The sequence below is a fragment of the Ambystoma mexicanum genome, chromosome 7p (assembly GCF_040938575.1).
Source record: "Ambystoma mexicanum isolate Mex_15411 chromosome 7p, UKY_AmexF1_1, whole genome shotgun sequence".
NCBI lineage: Eukaryota > Metazoa > Chordata > Amphibia > Caudata > Ambystomatidae > Ambystoma > Ambystoma mexicanum.
Genome location: NC_090939.1, coordinates 232,104,174 through 232,127,925, shown reverse-complemented (window position 1 = coordinate 232,127,925; position 23,752 = coordinate 232,104,174). Strand labels below are relative to the sequence as shown.

The 23,752-nt window shown below is 46.4% G+C and overlaps 1 protein-coding gene across 1 annotated transcript in view; it reads left to right on the top strand.

Annotated features, from left to right (window-relative positions):
• Window positions 1-23,752, top strand: part of LOC138525854 (carbonyl reductase [NADPH] 1-like) — a 96,415-nt gene that overhangs the window by 60,006 nt on the left and 12,657 nt on the right. The window contains exon 2 of the mRNA XM_069636122.1: window positions 8,003-8,308. Within this exon, the coding sequence (XP_069492223.1) occupies window positions 8,020-8,308 (289 nt within the window). The 5' untranslated portion in view covers window positions 8,003-8,019. The remainder of the gene's footprint in view (window positions 1-8,002; window positions 8,309-23,752) is intronic.

Genomic DNA, 23,752 nt, shown 5'->3' with positions numbered 1-23,752 from the left:
CCCTGGGATCACCATTTTACAAAGAACTAGACATGCCCACATAGGAGGTCCAAGATGAAGAAGTCTACTTTGAAGCAGACAATGCCACCCTACTTGCTGTTTTTTTCTTGTGCCCCAATGCCTCCTTCAAAGCATGCTGCACAAATATGTCCCTCCGCTCAGACACAGAAAGGCACTTCTTGTGCTCCTTTCTCTTCTTCAGTGAAGAAGGGGAAGACAAAGAGGACTCTAACTCCGCAGCAGAAGTGAGCACCAAATGTTTCCTCTTACTCTAGCGCTTTTGATAGCTTTCTTGATTTGTATTCATAAAATGATACAGGTAATTCTTCAGGTACGCATTCACTGCAGGCAGAAGTATTAATTTAACTTCTGCACCTCTGAGATATATCTGCCTTAATCAGCCTGGTAGTAGACACATCTAAACAAGCCATGCCAGGTTTGTGGCATGGTGACTGAGAAGAGCGAACAAATATGAAAGCCACAATAATCTGATATCCCATCACTGTCCGCTCTGTGAACAGTTCCTAGATGTGAATGGATTTGTGTTTTGATGTCTAGGCTGAGTGGCTACACAGCTCTCTTGTAGAACAATGGCCAGCATGCTTCCTCCTTTTTGATTTTATTTTTTCCCGGTAGTCTTTGGGAATGGCCATAGGGATCAGCATTGCATAGGCAGTGGATGGTGGATAAATTACCAAACACCCACACGATGCATATCCCTCCTCTCATGCTATCTTCTCCTAGCAATACTCAAGTGTAATAGTTTCGCCTTATAGGATGCACAAAAGTGCAACCTAATGCCACAACTAAACATAATTGGGGGACACCAGATGGGATACCACTGGATAATACCATTACCCTCGCAACCATGTTGCCACCCACACTAGCCTGCAACTCCCGCAAAATCACCAATGCTTCGATTGTATCTTCCCTCTTACCCTCAGCCTGGACGCCTTAACGATACTGACCCTCAAGGCCTAGCAGACATCTATGTCAACACGCTGACCAATGCAGTAGACCTGGTGGCCGCGCTCCTCCCCAGAAAATCCAAACCGACCTGCCACCTCAACCCTTGGTTCACCTCTGACCTCCAAGCCCTGCACTCTCTGAAGAGGCAGGCGGAAGCCAGCTGGAAAAAAATCGGGACTACCATACAATAAGATTTAATAAGATTGCTAAAGAATACAAACACAACATCTCGGCAGCCAGAGCAAAAGTCTACAACACCAGAATTGCTAATGCCAGCTCCAACTCTAAAGAATTATTCAAAATACTCAAAACTAGAATCTCCTGTCTCAGCACCTAACCGCATCAACAAAGACTAATCTTGGTGCCCTAATATTCAGAATGCCATGCGCACCAAAATATGCATGCTACAGCAAAACATGGCAAATAAAACAGCATTAATCACCACTCCCAATTCACCCCCCTCACTAACATACACCCTGCACCTCATTCCACTTTAGCTGTATCGCAGAACAAGAAACAGCCAATTCATCAACGCAGGAGCCCCTTCCCCTCATGCTCAGCTGACTCAGGAGCATCCAGCTGCAACATCCCGAGGTCTGCCAGACTTTGGATGCCAGGAATAACCCCTTTCTTCATCCATATCACCCCCAGTGCATCGGATAGCACTGTTAAGTGAGGGCACCAAAAATACCCTTTGGTGTTTCATTTCATGCCTCTATTCTGCTCTCCCTCCTCGTCGCTGTGTGTTTCGCCTGATTCAAAAATGTCTGGCGGTACTCAGCACCACATAGAGGCTAATTATTTGGTTGTCTAGCAACCGCGCCTTTCACCCAACCAATCCGCTGCGCCGGCAGGTGGAAGCCAGTCAGGCGAAGAAGGCTGAAGAAAACGTCCTTGTCTGCATTAGGGCCGCAGCTTCTGCATCCTGTTATCCACTGCTGTTCTGCCACACTAGCCAAAGTTGAGCACGCACTGCCTTATAGTTGTGCCTGAAACCACATGCCCATCTTACAAATATAGTACTTTTACTGCTTCGACAACCGGATGGTACCGGCTATCACACACTAGACTGTTCTCTTGGCCGTAACGAAGCAGCGTTCGTCTATACTCATGTACGCTCTTGTAACCCTATATCCTGAACTCTTGAAACTTCACTCCAGTCCTTGACATGCAAGGATGCACCACACTGTTACCTTTACACTGTCGCCTTACCAGTTTTCTCTATAACTGTGCAACCCTATCATCACTGTTCTGTCAACACCGCTCACTTGTTCAAATGTTTCTACTGCAGGTTGTAGCACCACCATAGGACCTTGCCCTTCCGTAGGCAAACAACTAATTGCTACCACTGGAGCTGTTTTTACTGCTTATCACACTTGGCTATCTTTGTTACTTCATACAGACGCACTAGCAATTATTTAGGCATGTCCTCTTTTACTGTTGATACTGACTAAATGCAAAGCGTTATACCTGTGTCCACTTGTTAAGACCCTACCATTGCTAAAGTACATCACTAGCACATTGTATAAGCTTACTACAATACCGTGTAAAGCCTTTGTATTTACTTACTGCCAACGTCACCCTTACCTGCCTCACCTCCAGAATCAGCTGACCGTGCTATTAACACTATGTACGCTGCCATGTGTCTCTTTGTAAAACTATGGCTCTAGCTACTGGTTGATAGTCATTATAATACAGTTGGAGACTATTGACCGGCTGAGTGCCAGCTCTCCACCATGTCCATTCTTACCTCACCACCATTATGGATGAAGCCAACCAAATTCCTACATGCCCTCAACTACTGCCCCCTGCCATCCTCCATTAAACCTACGACCTTCCTACCAGAGTTAAAACCTATACGTAAGCAACACACCCTAGATGATGTCACTTCTACTGGATCAGAAGGCACTTTATCTCTAACCAAAAGCCTAAGTTAACCTTGCCTCTAGTCCAGCATCTAACTTACCATATCGCACTGCAGCGAGAAATGACAGGCTGCGCTCAAGATTTACCATATCTGTCTGTCCGCAGGCCAGACTACCTTCTAAAATGCTCAATAACCAGTCCTCTAAGACCAATAATACAAACATGTACCAAACTAGTCAGAGAAACCCACTCACTAAACCCCCAATAACGAATACTAGTCTTATCAAAGGGTCTCTAATTAACGTGAGTTCCCTGCCAGCCCATGCTATGATCTGATCACTTCTGAGGAACTAGACTTCCAAGCTACTACGGAGACCTGGCTTCATGCAGCTGCTGGCCCTTCTCCTCCACTTGCTATATCTAAGAATTATACTATCGTGAGAGCAGATAGAGAAGCATCTAGAGGGGGTGGCCTTGCTTTTATTTCCAAATCAAACCTAGGGCTGAGAGTCATCTCGTCAGCTCACGTCCAGTCGTGCAAACTTCTCTCTGTGAAAATCCCATTATCAGCATCTTGGACGGTAACAGCACACCTAATCTATAGACCACCAGGTCCTACCGGCTCCTTCAAGGAAGACCTCACCACTATAACTGCCAACTCCAAACCCTCCTCGCAAATACTAGTGTTAGGAGACTTTAATGACGCTAACGACCAACACGTACTAGCGCTTTCCAACACCCTTGCTGAATTTGGCCTCACACAAAGATTCAACCAGCCTACCCATGACAAAGGCAGAACCTGAGACTGGGTGGCTGACCTTAATTGCAAGACTACTATCGCCTCCATTGTTCCTCAGTCATGCACTGACCACCACCTAGTATCATTCACTCGAAAAGCTAATACACAATCTAGCAAAACTATGTTACTAGCACCCCCACTCCTCACAAGGAATACATGGAACATCACAGTGGATAGGTTAATGCACCATCTGCTGCCTATCCTTAACCCGTTGTCGGCCACCTCAGATCCAGCAACCTTAGTGGACTTGTATAATTCCACCATTCCACATGCCCTAGATATTATTGCCCACACAAATTGTGTAAGAGTAAACCCAGAGCTCAATAGAACTCATGGTTTATGCCACAACTAAAGGCCCGTAGAGCAGAAAAAAGGAAATTGGAAGTCCAGTGGAAAAACCTCCCAACCAAGGATAACAAATGTAATCTAATGAACATTTCTGCGAAATATAAAGCCGAAATATTACTCACCAAACGACAGGATCAATAAAGCTAGTTCAAGTACTAAGGAACTCTTTAGTATTCTTGGAGAACTGGAAGCTCCTATTTCCCCTGTGGACACATGTATTAAGGGTCAAGTATGGTGTACTAACATCCAGAATGCACTCTAATAAAATCTCCCTCCTCCAAACAAAAATCTCAGAAAAAAATCCTGAACCTGTCCACAACTAATGCATATCACAAATACCGAGATCATATCCTTAAACCATTTCTGCGCTTCAAAATGTGCCCAAGTTACTACCCAAGAAGTGGTAAACATCATTGCATCGCTTATACCCTCAAGGTGTCAGGGCGATATATGCCCAGCCCAGATCATTAAAGAAGCAACCAGAGAGCTGGTTACTTTCATTACAAAACTAATGAATGCTTAATTTCTATCCTGTAACGTCCCTACTAATTTGAAGGACGCTTGGGTCATGCCTCTCCTAAACATTTTTTTAAAAATGCTCCTTGGACCCGTCCATCCCAACAAACTACAGACCGGTAACTACAGTCCCATTTTTACTCAAGACAATAGACAAAGCGGCTTACCTCCAGATACAAGCTTATCTGGAATCTAATAACCTTTTAGGACTTCGCCAGTCTGCTTTCAGACCGCTACATGGCACGGAAACGGCACTGATAGATTTAAAGACCCAAATTGATCAAATCAAAAACAACAGGAAATTTGTCCTCCTACTTATTAGACTTATCTGCCGCTTTCGATTTGGTGGACCACTAAGTGCTATGCAAACACCTGGCTACAGTTGCCCACTTCTCCCATGAAGCCACTGCGTGGATCCATTCATTTCTTAACAATAGATCAATGAGAGTGTTCTCACCTTCAGCTTCAGCAGATGCCACATCTATTACATGTGGTGTACCGCAAGGCTCTTGCGTATCACCTACTATGTATAATGTCTTCACCAAACCACTTTTTTGATGATTTGGACCATCTACGTGTCATCTACAGTAACTATGCAGACGATACCCAGATCCTGATCCCACTTATTGGAGACTATGATACCAACGTGGCAATGGGAAACAAATTCTACCTAGTCATTCAGGCATGGATGGCCACTCATGGCCTCTGCCTGAATGACGAGAAGACTGAGCTCTTAATCTTAGGAACGTCTGCCAACATTAACAAACTTAGCAGTCAATATTCAGCCTTCAAGATTGACAGCATTGACGTTACTGTGGCTAAGGAGGTTAAACCCTTGGGCTTTTACCTAGATTCAACTCTCAGCCTAGGCAAACAAGTCAAGGCTACGTCTTCAGCAACAGCCTACACTTACAAATTGATACAGGCTTGCAAACCTTTCCTTTCTATCGAAAGTTGCATCATGTTAGCGAGAGCCTTAATTCTATCCAAAATTGATTATTGCAATGCACTTTATTTAGGGGCAAGAACACACATTGTCTATAAACTTCAAATACTTCAAAATAATGCCATCAGAACTGCCCTCAGTATACTGAGGAGACAACATATCTCGGAGACTAGATTGAATATCAAATGGCTCTCCATTAATGACAGAATCCAGTTCAAAACTGTCTCGCTCACCTTCAAATGCCTTAGTAATTCAGCCCCTCGTTACTGAATGAAAAACTTTTCCCAAAAAACATCCACTCGCCCTATCAGGTCAGCCAACTCCTTCTGCATCACAGTTCCAAGATTTAATCTGAAAAAATATGGAGGCAGCAGCTTCCCTGTCTTGGCAGCTCAAATGTGGAACTTGCTTCTTATTGCCCTGAGAACTGACCAATCATTCTATAGTTTTTGGAAAAACACCAAAAGTTGGCACCTCACGAAGGACTCATGAAATACTCGTGGCTACCCCAGGTCGCCTCTCACGGTTCAACACTATCTCCTCTTATGTAAATTGTTGATGTAAAGCTAACAATGTATATACTGTTACATTTTTTATGTTGTCTGTAAATATTTTGTATTTAATGTTCACAATTCTCCTTACTGTAAAGTTTAAAACTGATTAATGTATAGAATGTCTGTAACAACACTTGCAACTGAAACCATGAAACTTACCTGTAATGCGCCCAGATAACTAAGGGTTTGGTGCGCTTTATAAATCAATAAACTAACAAACAAAGAAACACTTCATTCTCAGACAATCTGGCCCCGCCCAGACTCCCCCTACTGTAAAAAACATCTCTGGACCCGGCTGTTGGGCAGCAATCAATCTATCATTCACACGAGCACCCATCACCATACACTCACTCATAACACAAGCATACATGCCTCCATACATATATTTAAATAAAAGTAAATTAACATAAACGTACCTTCTGCAGGGGTCTGCGCGTGGGTGCTGAAATGCCCAGCTCCAGGCTGAACATGCGAGGAGGTGCAGGAGCCCCCCCCTCACACATACAGACATGCAGTGCCCCAACCAGCATTTTCAATGAGCTATGCAAGGCTGGCAAAGCAAAACGCCCCAGCCTTGCATGACTCAGTGAGCATGTGCAGCTGGGGAACTGAACTGTCAAGGGGAAAAAGTTTTCCCTCTGACAGTTCAGCCAGCCCAGGAGCACTCTCACAGCTGAAAAAAGCAGCAGAGCGAGTGCTCAGTGTTTCAATAGGCTGGCTCATCGGCACCTCCATAATAGGTGAGGGGGCCAGTGGGTGTACACTCCCTCGCCCATTATGGATGAGCCGCCAGGCCAGAACTGGCCTCTAGGGCAATGCCCATACCAAAAATGCTACTGTGGGCCAGGCCAAATGGGCCACTTTTTTCTGGCCAATGTGGGCCAGTTTGATGAGTTGCTTAACTATGCAGCTAGTCGTTTTGACCATTGTTGCTGAATAAATATTCTTTAAATATCACAATTTGCTTCCATTTTAACAAAATACACCCACTTGGGTACTATTCAAATAGTCTGTGACTAAAGGAATAGGTATCCATTTGCAACTGCAGGCCACTTTTTCATTGGTGCCCGAGACCTTTGTATGCTCCATTCCGAACATATGAGCCAAGTAATTTTAAATGTGTTTTTTTTTTAAACTTTTCATGCTGGGCTCTCGCGTCCCGCTGGGGGGAGGGAGGGAGGGCGCCCTACAGTTTGAAGACCTCTGCTCTAATTTATACCTTTGGCATGTGAAGCCATGCTTACCTGTAGCAGGTGTACAAATGTCAGGTTGCAAGCTACTAGCCAGCCACAAAAAGTCACTTGCCACCTCAATTCAAAACATAGACATATCACAGCAGTTCCTACTCGCTGAGAATTCATTGTCACTATCCATTGGCTAGTGGCGAGTGCACATTTGGCACCCTGAGTATAGCATATCCTTTCCTGGGTCCTTTAGCACATTTTACTTGCCCAATATCCCTCTGCTGCCTTTTAGCAAATGTTTTCCTGTCCGTGTCATTTTTAGTACAACATTTGTGTCTTGCCCTCATGTGTTACATCTTCTCCTGTGTCTCCCTTCTACATGGTATATGTCTTCTTTTGTTCCTCTTTCTCCCTTTCATCACAGCTGTTTTTCATCTCTCTTCTGCCTTGGTACATCTTGCTTGTTTCTCCCACCTTTTACCTATATTTTCCTTTTCGGGACACCTAGCACATCCGTGTTTTTCTCTTACTTTGGGTACGTCTTGAGTCTTGTCACGTGTTTTATTCTTTAGCACATCTTGTCTTGTTTTCCCCTACATACTCTGTCTGCCTTTTTGATGTCTCTCTACAATATCTGTGCAATGTGTTGTGCCTTTCACCCAATGTGGGTTTGTCTTGTGTTCCTCTGCCACCTTTAGCATGTTTTGTCTTCCCCTATGCTTGTCTTGTGACTGTCTCATAGTTTAGTACCTTTTCCTGGCCCACCTTTGGTGCACTGCAGTGTTATGCTTCTATTTATGTTGCCTTTCCCTTCTTTTAGTACTTTGCCGTCAAACTATGGCCAGCAGCAAAGTAGCTGTGGTGACCGGAGGGAATAAAGGCATCGGACTGGCAATTGTGAGGGCTTTATGCAAGCAGTTCAGTGGGGATGTGTACTTGACAGCCCGAGACCCAAAACTGGGGGAAGCATCTGTGAAGAAGCTACAAGAGGAGGAAGGTCTGACTGCTCTTTTCCACCAGCTGGATATCAATGACACGCATAGTATTGTGGCACTGAAGGACTTCTTCAAGGGAAAGTATGGAGGAATAGATGTTCTGATCAACAACGCAGGAATTGCTTTCAAAGGTAAATGATAAGCTACTGAATCTGTTATTTTTAACTTATGTATTAAGGCTTTAATCAATTTCAGAAAGTGGAAAAGGTAACATGGTGGGAGATTGACACCAGTTAAAACAGTTAAAGTTGTTACTTAAAAGAAATGAAGCCTACAATTGGAAGATACAAACACCTCAGCATAAAAGAAACAAAATGAAACAAAATGTCATACCCACAAAGGCTGGGAAACCAACGTTCAGGTGTAAACACTCTTTCCAAATGAAGTATTTCCCTAACACAAACAAACCTCATCACACTACAAATCAAATATTCTGCTACTTCACTAAAATGAGTGTTTTAAAGTCGTGCGAGGTAAGGTCTAATTTGTAGTGTGCTGGAGTTTGCTTTTTAAAACTGTTTTTCTTTCCACTGATTTCCTCCTTTTTTAAATTGATGTTTCCCTGTGCATTCCAAATTAATGTAATTGGAGTGTGCATTTAGTCTTTGGTGTGTATGGATCTTGAGTGCTAGTGAGTACCTTCAGTATTGGGTAGGTGGGGGTGTCCTTGTATGTGCGCCCGCCATGGGGACATCTGCAAATACATGTGTAGGAAGAATAATAGCATCCCTATTGCTGCACCACAGGGTATGCTAATTGGAATTATTTTTGTAGTGCTTACTATCAACATGCCATTTCCCAGAAAATAGATCCGTCAAACGCTTACTCCTAACCGGCCCTATAGATAATCGGCGGACTTTGCCTGTCTCAGAAGTGGTAAATACTCCCACCACAAAAAAAGGACAAATGCCCAACAAACATAGGAAAAAATGGGCACATAGAAGTCTACAACATGCTTCCACCCACAAAGTTCCACTGTTATTGTGGGATCAGTGTTACCAGCAGAACAATGGTACAGGAAGGGTTCTAGTGATATTACGGCCTAATCGCAGGAGGAAATTGAAAGGGAAAATGCATCTTTTTTTTTTTAAACATCTTTTTATTGAGGTAGTGGCAGGTTCACAACTCGTTCCAACATCATAACAAAAAAGTATACAGTGGCACTATGCATTTTCACAAGTGATACATATTTACATGGGGTCTTCATTGTCCGACGGCAGTTCACATAAGTATGTCCTGAACGGGCCCCAGATATCTTTCGGTCGGCTCATTCTCGGCTGAGTCAGTGCATATTGTTCCTCGTTCTCATTCACATACGTCAATTCTCGTAAAAAGGTGTTCATGCTCGGAGGCGTGGGGCTTTTCCAAGCCTGGAGAATGCATTTTTTAGCGACTGCGCAAGAAAAATTAGAGTCTTCTAGTTCTCTCCGAGAACTTCCCAATATCACCAAAAAGGTATTTTTGTGGAGACAGGAATGGGGATATTTGTGTTAGTTCCGCCAGTAACTCAGCCACCCCCCCACCAGAACTGCTGCAGCTCAGGGCAGTCCCAATACATGTGGAAAGACCCTGCTTGTGGGGCGCCGCATTTGGGGCATTCGCTCGAGGAGTCTGGTACAAACCTCGCAACTGTGGCCGGTGTATAGTGCAGTCTGTTCAGAATTTTAAATTGTATCTGGCGCAGCCCTGCATTGAGCGACACCCTTTTAGTGAGTGTACAATACTTTACCCATTTCTCATCAGGAATGGTTGCCTGCAAATCTGCTTCCCATTTTGTTTTCACATTATTGATCGTGGGGGTGTGGGCCTGCACCGATGCATATAATTTGGAGACTCCGAGACCCCCATGAGTTGTGATCATTTGTAAACAAGGGTGTGAGAGTGGCGCATCAGGAAATAGGGGCCATCTAGCCTGGAATGCTGATCTAATTCGGTAGTATTGGAGCGTTCAAAGCGGTCCTCTCCCCAGTGCCCTTAAAATATCTGTTAAGTTAACAAATGTCCCCTCTATGAACATATACCCTACCACCATTTCCCTATTGGGGTCCCATGCTTCCTGCATTTCCGTGTCGAATGTGGGAGGAATGCCGGGAAAGTTCCACAAGGGAATCTGTGGGTTATAGGGCCTTTCAATTTTAAGTCTCCAGCATATTGCCCCCCAAGCCCGGACAGTGCAGCTTGCCGGGTCGTATTCACACACGTCTCTATGTCGTGGGGCGAAGATAATTGATCTCACATCCGAGGGTGCAACTGTGTGTGTCTCCACCCATGCATGCGGTGCTTCTTCTGCCATCTCATACCAATATCTCGCGAACTGCGCCTGGGCAACTAAATAATAAAGTTCAAAGTCCGGGGCTGCTATGCCTCCGGTACTGTATGGTTCCACCATTTTCTCCCATCCCATTCTAGCAGTCTTCCCGTTCCATAGAAATGTGGTCACCATTGATCGCAGCCTGGAGAAGAATTCCCTGCCTGGCCATATCAGGATATTCACAAACAGCTACAGCATTTCAGGAAGGACGGTAATTTTTAGCACTGCTATCCTGCCATGCAGTGAGATAGGGAGTTGCCTCCATATCGTGAGCTTTGCATTAATTGACTGTAGCGCCCATTTGTGGTTATCGGTAAATAGAGATTGTCTGCTCCCGGAGACCAGAACGCCCAGGTATCTAATATATCTCTCCGTCCATTTAGGGCCCTCCGTCGTTTCCGGGCAATTAGTACAAGGGGTGAGTGGGAAGATTTCTGACTTAGAACTATTCACAGTGTAACCAGAGTAATCAGCAAATTCGTGTATATCTGCCATTATGGGCGCCAGGTTTTTGTCGGGTTCACGGATATATAACAGCGTGTCATCCACATAAAGCGAAATCAGCTGATTAGAGCCCTTCATGACTATGCCTTTATTTTTATGGCACAATCTGACTGCAGCAGACATGGGCTCTATTGTAAGAGCAAATAGGATTGGCGAGAACGGGCATCCCTGTCTTGTGCCCCTTCCCAGTTCGAACATGTCAGACATGGTTCTGTTAGTGTATACTCTCGCCCCGGGCTTTGTGTAGAGTAGGCGGACATATCTGATAAAATTGGGTACCACCCCGAACGTGTCCAGCACCGAGAAGAGGTACTCCCATGAGACTGAATCAAATGCCTTCTCGGCGTCGAGGGACACCGCGACCGCCTGCCTGCCCGGGTCAATTTGTGCCATGATTCCAAACAGCCTGCAGAGGTTTAGGCTGTAGACCTTTTGGGAATGAACCCATTTTGGTCCGGATGAACCAGTGCTGGAACCATGGGTAACATATGATTGGCCATGACCTTCGCGAAAACTTTTGCGTCAGTATTTATGAGCGAGAGGGGTCTGTAAGAGGACATATCCTGGGGTGGGTGTCTGGGCTTGAGAAGCACCGTAACAATAGCTTCCCTCATTGTAGGGGGCAGTTTGTGCTGTTCGAGGGCCTCCTCCCAGGTTCTGAGTAGAATAGGGGCCAGCTCCTCATGGAACTCCTTATAAAATTCAGCCCCCAGTCCATCAAAACCCAGAGCTTTACCCGACGTGAGATCCTTGATGGCTTCAGTGATCTCTTCTATCGTGACAGGTAGCTCCAAAGCCAATCTATCTTCATCTGGGAGTGTCGGGAGACCCAGTGAGGCCAGGTATTCTTTCGTCTCAGTGGGGGTTTTCTGGTCTCTATTTGTGTAGAGTGTTTTGTAATATTCAACAAATTCATTGTTAATACCTTTATCGCTTGTGACCATTACAGTTGGAGCTGTTTGAATAGCGGCTATTGTGGTGTTATTTGTTTCATTTCGAAGCAGGTTGGCCAGCATTTTCCCGTCTTATTCCCCTCCCCATAGCGACGTGCCCGCATGGGGGCCGCAATGTATCGTACCTCCCTCGTGGCTAAATTGTCAAAGGTCCTAAGGAGTCTATGAATTTCAGCAAGGGTGTCCCTATCATGGGTGCGGCTATATATCTTCTCCAGCTCTTTCAGTTCCCGTTCCACCCCTTCAAGGTCCCGTCTCACCCCCTTCAAGAGTCCTGTTGATTTGGACATAAGGATCCCTCTAACCCAAACCTTAAAGGTTCCCCAGACCGTGGATATCCGGTCCACCGTCCCCAGATTGTCTGCAAAGAAGTTGGTTATCTCTTCATGTAGTAATTCGGCCATGTTTGCATCTCCCAACAGTCCCCCCGGCATTCTCCACCTCCTGGCCTGTCTAGGAACATCTTGGAAAACGAGGCTCAATAAGACCGGAGAGTGATCGGACAGTGTGCGGGGAAGGATCGTGCAGTGTTGCAGCGTATTCGAGATGTCAGAGGATATGAACCAGTAGTCTATACGTGATTCACTGTCATGCACTGTTGAGTAATATGTATATTGCCTATCATCCGGGTGCAGAACCCGCCAAGCGTCTATCAGTGACAACTGTGGGACGAGTTGGTTCAGGGTTATCGCTGTTTTAGTGGGAGCCCTCGCTACACTGGTTGACCTATCCAACATGGGGTCGAGTGCAACATTGAAATCGCCGCCCCATATAATGATTTCTGTGTCGTGTCAATTTCTGTGTCGAACATTTTCAGATAGAAATCCGGGTCATCTATGTTAGGGCTGTAGGTGTTAACCAGGGTCACTCGTCTGCCGGCCATTTCCCCCCACACCAACACATATCTTCCCATTGGATCGGCCTCGTGCCCCTCAGTGCGGAATCCCATTGCAGGATGTATGAGTGTTATGACCCCCCCTAGATTGTGAAGAATATTCTGTATAATAACATAGCTTGCCCCATTTAGCCATTATGTTACGGTTAACCGCTCCCTGGGCGTGTGTCTCCTGGAGCATTAGGATTTGAGGACCGTGTCTGGTGACATAATTTCCTACCTTTCTGGCTTTCATCGGGTTGTTTAGCCCTCGGACATTCCAAGATAATAAAGTGATTTTCACCCCGTTACCCATTTCTCCATATACAGAATCCATGCCGTGCCATTGCTTCCACCATGTCTAGTGTTTATCTGCTGTAGCCGCATCGTGCACCTGCCAGACCTGATTTCAACCAACCTGGAACTGAAATTAAACCAATCTAAATCCCAGGTCCCAAACATGCCCTGGCAGCAATAACAATCTGTAACTTCCAGACTTCCCCAACCCCACCCTCCACCCACATCATCCACCCCAACTTGACGATGTACCCTTAAACTTTTTTGGAACTTTCCTGTGGGTGCCACGTTGTCGTCACGAGGCCACCCGAGCGGGCTCACGACCCGTTTCGAAGGTTACTCAGAGCCCCCCAGTGGGAGCAGAATCCCTTTAAACATTGACAAAACAGCTGCTTATGATAAGTGCGCAACCACGTTCAATCAACAGCACCCCGGTCTCCCTCTCCCAGAGGTGATCTTCCGTTCTGGTCCGGTCCACGGCCTCTAGGTGGTAGGGGTATATTTGCTTCCACATATGCCAGAGCGGCGGACGGAGTCTCAAAAAAGTGTGCTCTTCCTCCATACTGGATTTGCATTTTAGCCGGGAATATCAGCGCATACGGGACCTGACGCGCCCTCAGTAGCCGTTTGACCGGCTCATATGATCTCCTGCTGGCCTGTACTCCCGCAGCAAAGTTTGGATAGACATGTATGCGGTTCTCCTCATATTGTAGTGTCCCAATTTCTCTGGCCTTCCTAAGTATTGCATCTCTGTCCCTGTAATTCAACAGTCTGGCGATGATAGTACGCAGTGGGGCTCCAGGCTTCGGCACGGGGGCCAGAGTGCGATGCCCTCGCTCAACCAGGAATTGGCTTGAAAAGGATTCTGTTCCAAAAAGAGTCTTAAGTAGGTTTTCCACTTGCTGTTCCATAGCACCTTTCCCGAACTTTTCAGAAAGTCCCACAATCCGAATATTGTTCCTTCGGGATCTGGATTCTAGGTCTTCGCACTTACTCTGCAGTGCGGTCATGCCCGCCTTAAGCTGCGCTATGTCGCGATTCTGCCGCGCAATAGTGTCTTCTCTTGTACCAATTCTGTCTTCGGCCTCAGTGATTCTAAGGCTCTCTTTGTCAACTCTGGTTTTCAGTGCTCCTATAGTGTTGACAATGTCGTCTAGTTTCACATTCAGGGATAGGAAGCCATTCTGCACTATCGTGGTAAGGCGATCAACCCTGTCGCCGCCCTCCACGCTAGGCTCCGCCGTTGACGCCGTCGATGGATCCGGCTTGTGGCCAGCTGCTTGGCTACTGGTGTACGAATCCATCGGACCTTTCTTTTTCCCAGTCGCCCCTTCAGCCACCTTATCCTGCTTCCTAGTGTTGCCCATGTTCGCCACACCTGCCGGTATCCCACCACAACCCGACGGGGGCAGCGGAATCTGTGTGACTTAACCGCGGAGGCAGGCCACCTGTGCCACGTAGGATATTGTTTGTCAAGCGGGCTCGCTCCGGCCTGGGTATCGCAACAATAGTGTTTCATGGAGCCATCAACGGTCAGGTATCAGCGGTAGTTTGCTAATTCGACCCCTCACGCTTAGAAAAGAGCTGCACCGTCCCGCCAACTTGCAGGGAATGTAGCCCGCGTGGCGCGCCCTGGCTGCCGGCCAAAAAATGCAGTCGATTCCTCAGTTGGGGAGGAGAGGATATCACGCCGTCCCACGATGGCCCACTTTCCAGCACCCGCCGCGCCGCGGCAGGGAGCTCCAGCTCTCGCCCAACAGGATGGTCTCAGTAACTGCGAAGGCAGGGTTCCACTGGGCACGCCCGGTCAAAACCTCGTTTCCGGTCCGGAGCAGGGCCCACGAGCCAGCAACGCTTGCACAGCCACTCGTACAGGGCCCAGGGGGGGTCACTCCAGTCGCTCTGCAGTGTCCACGGGCCCGACACTGCGACCACGGCACAGGAGTCTCACCTCTCTATGTCTCTCAGGCTAGAGCGTCAGCGGCGCGGGGTGTAGTCCAGCCGGATGTCCTCTGCGGCCAACTCCCGGGCCTTCTCCCGCTCACCACGCCAACGCTGATATCTCTGTGAGTTTTAGCCCGTTGCTCTCAGGATTTCGGTCGGGTGTGGACTGGGTCAAGGTGCACCCTCTGCTCGACTCCACTATCCGCTGGGGGCTCCGAAACAGGATTCAAATGTAGTTCGAATTTCTGTCGGGTCGGCGCTCTCACATCAGGCGGCCATCTTGGTCGTGCGCAACAGCGCCCCCAGAAAATGCATATTTTAACTGGCATGAATTACTAGGTGGAAAGGGGTATGGATATCAAAAATATATCTGTCCTGGAGTTAAATATATTTCTACTTGTCTATAAAGAACTCCCAAATCTTAAAAATAGGGAGTAAAATACTCTCACTTCAAAATATTTTCTGGAGCCATAATTGCAACCCTGGCATAAGATGTGTCATGGTTGGGCATAGCATTAAGCTCATATTTGATTTGCCAACCGTTTCTCGCAACAAAAATAAGCGCCTCACTGAGATCACCCATGGTGCCTGTTACATAGATATGTCTTGAATAACTGCGCTGCTCAGCACAGTCTCAACACCATGCAGGTATCCTCAAACTAAAGAATATTGTGGGGTCCTTCTTAATGGAGATTCCATAGAAGGCAAGTCAAATCAGATAAATCTCAATACATTCCTGAAGTGCATAACTAAGATATGTGTTGTACGTAGACCTGACCACAGAGAACCCCTCTGCTGGCCGTTGGCTGTAAGTTCGCCCAATTTGAAATAAATGTACGATAGTTTACAGTCCTGCAACCAGTCACATTTGTGCAGTTTGCGGTAATGCCCTGTGTGATCTACTGGGGCGTCCGTACTTGATTGCCTTAATTTAATTCTCTTTTTTGGGCTAATACCAAACTTTCCTAAAACACCTTTAATGTCAAAGTATGCACAATACATGTCACTTGCTACTAGCCCAAATATAAACGCTTGAGTAAGATAGTTGAATATCTTTGAGACGTGAACTCTATTTACAAAGTCGCATTTAAATACAAACTGCTATTGGAATGTGACATTTTTTATGAACTTTTACTTGAAATAATAGACCCTGAAACTCTTTCCAGAAAAAAATGTGCCTTCCTGTTATATGCTCCTCGTGAGAAGGACCCATTCAATGGAAACGCCCCATCCACAAAGGGTTCCATGTGATATTTTCGCCGCAAAAATATCGCCATACAAAAATTTTGCCATATTTTTGTGGCGGAAATAACACATGGACCCTGCGGGGGACACCCCCGCAACCCCCGCATCATTTTTTAATGTGTGGGGGACACCCCCGCAACTCCCGCACCTAATATTATCCCCACTAAAAATATCGCCTATGGCCGTTCCCGACGACCATATGTACGGCGATATTTTTGGTGGCGAAAATATTACCTGATACCCCACAAAGGTGGATAGAACAGCATTTTACAGGCTTTCTTAACGGTGCCAGCATGCAACCTTTTTCTTCTTCTCTCTGTGTCTGCCTAAAAGTGATTTTGGCATCCACATTTTCTGCATGTCTGTCCAATGGTGGGCCATGGACCTTTGGGTGAGAAGGGGAACCCGCATCTGTAGGAGAGCTGGATATTCGGGACCGCCATCTTCCTGGCCGCTGTTTTTTCTTGAGGGATGGGTATGGCAGATATGGCAGCAAAGTGGTTCACCCTTTTTATGTGTCTCTATTGCAGCTTAGGTCTCGACCCGCTCTTATATTCTGACACAGTCGTGTATGTACGTTGGAGGTAGTGTCTTCATCAGGAGATGCTTGCGAAAAGTGGAGGACGTACATCCCTTGAGGATGAATACCCGGATAGCTTCCTCATCCGACAATGTCTGGAACTGGCAGGGAGCAACTTTTTTTGGTAAACCGAGGACAAATTCATAAATGGTAGAAACGGGGTGGCTCTAGAATTGGAGTTGATCTTGCTGAGCTCTGTTATTTCTTGTGCATTGGGGTGAGATTCATGAGTCACAAGATCACAGGAGCTGTTGAGGTTTAGCCAAAACCCGTGGGTCTTTATGAAGGCAAACAGGAGCCAGTGCGCGGATGAGACTCTGGGCCCAACAGGAGCCACTGTATCCACAGGACACCTACTCAACGTACCAGGACCCCACAGGGGGCACCAGACCTAAAACCAATAGGCTTGATAAAGACCCACAGGTCGAAACACATGTCGGCTGACAATTAGGGGATGTATTAGCCCCAGATGTACTACTACCTGTATACCTATAAATTGAAGAAAAAACGACCAATTGCACAAATAAAAGCAAGAGTATATCACATCAACTAGTGTGGAAGAACAAGTTCTTTAAATCACACAAGCAAGCTAGCCGGGAGAACAACCCCCTCCTTCAAATTCATAAATGGTTTAATGTGGTAGTTGACAGCATTGTTTGATGCATAACATTCATAACCTCGATTAGGTTGGGTGATGAATTTGCAGTTCGTTGAGTGCCGTTATCAATGTGCCATACAATAATTTTGTGGAGTACTCGATAATAAGGTAAAGATTTACCTTTTCTGTTGGAATGTGTTTGCTTAAGAACATCCCCTACATTCTGCAATGGCGCAAACCCCTAGTTTGGCCTTTTTGGATATTTATTGACGTCTTGTCTCTTCAACAAGTCTGGCAACACAAGAAAACATTCCTGGTCCGATCCCTACAACTCAATTGTTTCCTTCGTTTCAGTGTTTTGGAGAGCTACTTAAGTCTCAAATACATTTTGCAATCCGTCCACACAAACCACAGTCCTTCCATTATGCAACACATTTGAATGATCCAAGTTTTCTTGTTCAGAACAAGCCATGTGAATCAACAAGTACTCGAAAGTGAGAAAAGCTGCAATGAACTGGGAAAAAGGAGCTTGCCATTAGTATCCCCATCAGTTATGATCTATGGTGGCCCCAAAAACATAATGGCAGATCTCCAAATAGTACTCGCTCAACAGAAAATATTTTACAGGGAATGCTGGACCTCATTCAAACTGCAGCTAAAAGATAACCCTAACTGCTTTACAAGCAATCATCCTAATGCTAATTACATCTACTCCTGAACACTGTCTGGCTAAATGGCCATAACTCTTGTACAAATCTAGAAATAATTTGATATGGACTTTGGTACATAACCTATTAAACACCTGGAAGCATTGACTTGGTCTTTGCATCAGTTCTAGCCTTGATAATGCGTTTTCAGTTTCTGTATTGTGTTTTGATATATATGGTGATATGCAAACAATTGGATAATTCCACCATCAGGCACTTGCCCCAAAATATTCAAAAGTGACAAAGACACTGGCTTTTATTTCCATTCAGGCACGGTTTGGCATGGCTTACTCCCTCTCTACTCTCCCTCTCCTTGCCTTCTTTCCCTCGCCCTTGTTTCCTTCCCTCCATTTTTGCGTCTGAGCTCGAGGCACTTGGGTCTTACCTATGTCCTGGAGGGGCATTAATGGTATTTTCCATCCCCTTCAGGGGTGATAGTACTTTATGGCTCTTCGTGGCTCTTCAGGAGCAATGTGTGCTTTTGAGAAGAGATGCCAGGAGCTTGCTGCACTTTTCTGTGGTGCGAAATCTCCTTGTGTGCCATCCAGGGGTGCTGGGAGTATTTCATGACCCTCTAGCAGAGCTAATGGGGATCCATATGCTCCCAAGGGCTCCAGAGGGTGCTTTGTGTGACCTCTCCAAGGTACAGCGGTTTCTTCCACTCTTCACGAGGATGTTGGAGTGCTGTATCCCCCAAAGGTGTGGATGGCACTTCATGTGCCCTTCTCCCCTCGCAAAGATGTAGAGGTGATCTTCTGTACTCCAGAGCTGCTGAAGGAGCGGTTGGTGCCTTCCAGGAATGCAGGTGTGTTTCAATGTGTACTCCAGGCGTGTAGTGGTGGATTCCTGCATCTACCAGGCATGCAGAGTGGCTTTCTCTGACCTCCTTAAGGCATGGAGGTGCTCCGCTATGCTTTCAATTGTTGGTGGTGATATGTTTCTGTGTCATGTTCTTGAAAACTGTGGAGCTTTCCTGTGCCCTCCCCGGGTACCTGACAATGCTGTCTTGTGCTCCCGAATTGCTTTGATTCTCTGACCTGCCAACCAGGCATTAGGAGCGAGGGATAATTGTGCATCCAGAATGGTGAAGGGGTAACCTGCCTTCTGACAGGATGTGTGAACAGTGTTTTGGGGCTCCAAAGAAGATGTTGGAAAGGCTTGTTTGTGCAGACAGGAATCGCCCACAGACCTGGTACCCAATCCCTGGCACATGATCTTGCGGTAGGTCAGAATCAGGAGACAGACAAGCATGCATGATTTCGAAAAATCTTTATTTCCTCTTCTTTTTCAAAAAAACCTAATTGTTCCCTAACTCTGTGATAGTAAACCATACTCTATACAAATGAATATACAAAGGGGTGTTTGCCGTTTGGTCAAGATTGTCAAACATAAAGTTCTCTGTCCACAAATCCTATTCTAACCTATTTCTCTTTGTACTGCTCAACTGAAAATCTAAAACAACCATGGGCTTTGCCCAAAAGAAACAGATGGCTGCTGGCCCCTGACATTCACCCATGTATCTATTTAGCATAGTCCCTTGCCTTGTTCACAGCCCAAAACATAAGGTTTGTGTACAGCTGGAGTACTGTCCTGGGGTTCCAGCTGGATATGATATAATCATTTATTTATATAGCGCCTATACACAATGTGTTTCAAAGCGCTTCAAGGCAAGGGAGGGAACAAAGGACAATACAATGACATTCTAACAGGGCATGAACAGTAAGGATGTGAAATTAACTATCGTATTCGGTCTGACGATATTTCAGATAGTACAAGAGCTAAGACCTTGATAAGGAAGGGAGGGCGAGAGTGGGAAGGAAATGGAAACAGACCGGCAACTATCGCATTAGGCCTGACGACATTTCTGGTAGAGCCAGAGAAAAACAAAAAGGTGAGCAAGAGGGGTGCAGAAAGGGAGGGGAGGAACAAAACCAGCGACTATCGTACTAGGCCTGACGACATTTCAGATAGTGCAGGGGAGAGGGAGGAGACAGATGAGGTTGCTATCCTACTAGGTCCAGGGACAATTCTGATAGAGTAAGTGCATAGAAGAAAGTAAGGGGAGGAGATAGGAAAAGGGAGAGGAGGAGAGAATAGAGAGTAAGCAGTCAAAAGAGTGGGGAAGCAAGAGGGGAGAGCGAATACAATTGCAGAAGTCAGTAGTAACACATAAAGTTGCAAGCCAGGATACAAGATGAAGACGGAAACAGCATGATTCAGGGCCACCATGAGTACAAGATGCAAAGGAAGTCCAGCATGAGAGTTGAGAAAGGGTGACACACTGTGAATCAATGAAGTCCATAAAAGTCAAATCCAGCATTGGCCACAAGACGGTGATGGTGAAACGAGAACGTATCGGGACAGACTCCTGCAGAAGTAGGCTGGAGGCGCGGGGGGGGGCAGGGTAGAAGAATCAAGCAAAACAGGCAACACCTGTGTGCGAGAAGGGAGGGGGCACAAGGGCACATCACGGGGGACCAGAAGGGGTGGGGATGGCCTGTGGGGACAGAGGGAGTAAACACATGTTGGTGCATGCTTAATTGGTGTCTGAGCAGGGGGTCGGGCCCTGAGTCCGAACAGGTCCAAACAGGAATTGCCCTTTTCTTCATCTGCCCTTCACTTCGGATGCCTGGGCGATGGACGCCCTTGATCTAAGAGTTAAGAGCAGGAAGGAAGAGGCAGTGCTAAGAAGGTGACCTAAATCCACTTGCACCTGCTCCCGATCTGCAAAGGAAAAGAGGCTGCAGGGCTCCTTAAGTTGGGAAAAAAAGTGGCAACCAGGAAGGCACCAGGTGGGCGGGGCTCGCTAAGTGGGGAAAAAGAGCGGCAACATGGAAGGCCCCATGTAGGTGGGGCTTAGGCCATGTGACCTAGATCCACTTGCACCTGCTCCCCATCTGCAAAGGAAAAGAGGCTGGAGGGCTCCGTAAGTAGGGGAAAAAGAGCAGCAACCAGGAAGGCACCAGGTGGGTGGAGCTTGCTAATTGGGGAAAAAGGGCAGCAACCTGGAAGGCGTCAGGTAGGCAGGGCTTAGGCCAGGTGACCTAGATCCACTTGCATCTGCCTGCTCCCCATTTGCAAAGGAAAATAGGCTGGAGGGTTCCTTAAGTAGGGAAAAAGAGCGGCAACTAGGAAGGCACCAGGTGAGCAGGGCTTGCTAAGTGGGGAAATCTCTCTGATTCTTCTTGAAATTGCGTATCTTCTCACTTTGGTAAGACTTTCATATTTCCCCTTCCTGCTGTCTGGGGGTCTTGGAGTCTTTCACTCCTGTTCTCGGCTCATCTGACCTTTCACCCACAGCAGGCTCCTCTCCATCTCTTTTCCCCACTCTGGGACTTTTTGCTGTTTCTCTCCCCACTCTGCAGAAGTTTGGGTCAGAAGCCAAGCCAGCCATCACACATCATAGTTCCTGCACACCCCAAAAAGGTGTTAGTCTCTGGAGTGGTGGGATGGTGACATGAGTCTCTCCCTGAGGTTTCTCTGTTCCCTAAGGGGGGATTCACCTCCAAAGGGATCCCTCTTACCCTGTCCCCTAGAACCTCCTTATTTCCAAAAGTATTGTTCGCCTTTGTTGCAAGCATTCAAATGTGAATGACAAGTGCCTGCATAAAGTTAAACCCCAAGAAGACCGAATTCATACTACAGAGCCACCCCACTAGGCACAAACCCACTCGAAGTTGGCCGGATTAAAGGCTTTTGGACAGGTTAAATCCTCACCTTATCCACTCTCTAAAATCCCTATGCTTCATTGTTGGAAGCAATCTAGTCTTCTGTGACAAAGTGCTAGATTCTGTCGCTTCTCGCCAGGGGAGAGCCTTTCCCTGTGCGGCTAGGAGGTGAACCTGCTCTGCAATGCCCTCCCTGGGGCTCGGGGCAACCATTCTTATGGGAACTCCCTAAACCACATATCACTAACCCCCCTTCAACCACATCCACTGAAGAAGAAGATGAAGAGCAAACCAGAGTTTGTTGTCGTCATCCAAATCCTTTAATGAAAAACATATGTTGTACTGAGACGAAGAAAACCATTGGAAGAAAGGAGGGGCTTTGTTGTTGCGCTTTTTTAAGTCCCACCACAGCGTAATAAGTGTAATAAAAATGGGAGGCGAAGACATTGAGAGAGACCCCAAAAGTTTCAAATCCGTTCGCTGAAGTGCGCTACAGAACTACTGGGTACACGGCGGCTGATGGGGAAGGAAAGCCCAAGTGTACCTTAACTTCAGATGTGCAGTGTCAGAAAGTAGGAGACGCGCGGCAAACCGACATGAATGCAAGGCGTCATGACCATGAGAGAAGAATAAGTGGTGGCGTAACTGCAAACAAGCTGTGTGGGACCATAAACTATGCTGACATGACTTTGTTGAGGAATTGCAAAACGGATCGATCGAAAGAGGAACTGAGAACAAGTATGGGAGTACATTGGAAAACTGAGAAGCAAAACTGAAGAGTGAAAGGGAGGGTCCCAGTCTGCTGCAAATCCCAGTGACATTATCCCTGAATAATCCAGGTTATGGGGAAGAGGGACCGAAAATAATTACTGGGACGCTAATACTTTTCACAGTCAAGATAAAGTATCAACATTAAATATATAGAGTGAGAATCTTTACTCGAATGCCCAAACTCCTCCCAGTCAAGATAAAGAGTAGACATTGGATAAAGGGGAAACCTTTAAACTGAATAAAGAGAAGGGACTAGACTTGTCCATTGAGAAGAAAAGGACAAACATAAATAGAATAAGACAAGAGAAGTATAAGAAGAAAGAGAGTAATTAAGGGGAGACGATGCTTGAAACCTGAAAGAATCCATCAGAACGGTATAATTTAATTAAATTAGTTAAAAGCTACTTAAAGGTACTTTGTTAAACTGAAGTCGTTGGGGAACCAGCTCACAAGAGAAGGGAGTCATTCTCATGTCTTTTGTTATTCTGATAGTGGTTGTCACGGCTTCAGCTTCCAGGCTCAGGAGTGGCACGAACCAACCTACCCCTCCAGGGTCTTGACGCCTGCAAGTTTAGACTTACACAAGCTTCCGCGACCCGGGCGGGGAAAGAGGGTTAGGATCTCGATAGTTGGATAGGTTCAGTAGTTAGGGTAACCGGAGAGAGGACTGGGAGAGGGGAGGTGGTCAGGGAAGGGGACATAGGATAACAAAAGCAATAGTTGGCATTTACACACATTCACAACATGCACATTCCCCCCCCCCCAAACCCCACAACAAGGGTTATAACCAGAAAGGGACTTATCTCAAGGGGTGAGTGCTGGCCTCCTGCCTGTGCACTCTCAGGTCCGGAATCCGGAGCAGTGTTATGCTGAAAAGAGAGTGGGAATTACCATCTGCGTGTTACATCACACCGAATGTTTACATTCACTCACTCTTGCACTAGAAGTTCATGCACCCTTCAGTGCTCAAGTAGTTTAGAGCATGCAGCTGTTAACGTTCCCCCTTTACGAGCGGATTACAGCCGCGCGTGGCTCCGTGTCTTTTATTGCCCAAAAAGTTATGCTGGCTTTTCCCCTTTATGAGCGGATTACAGCCGCGCGTGGCTCCGCATCCATTATTGCC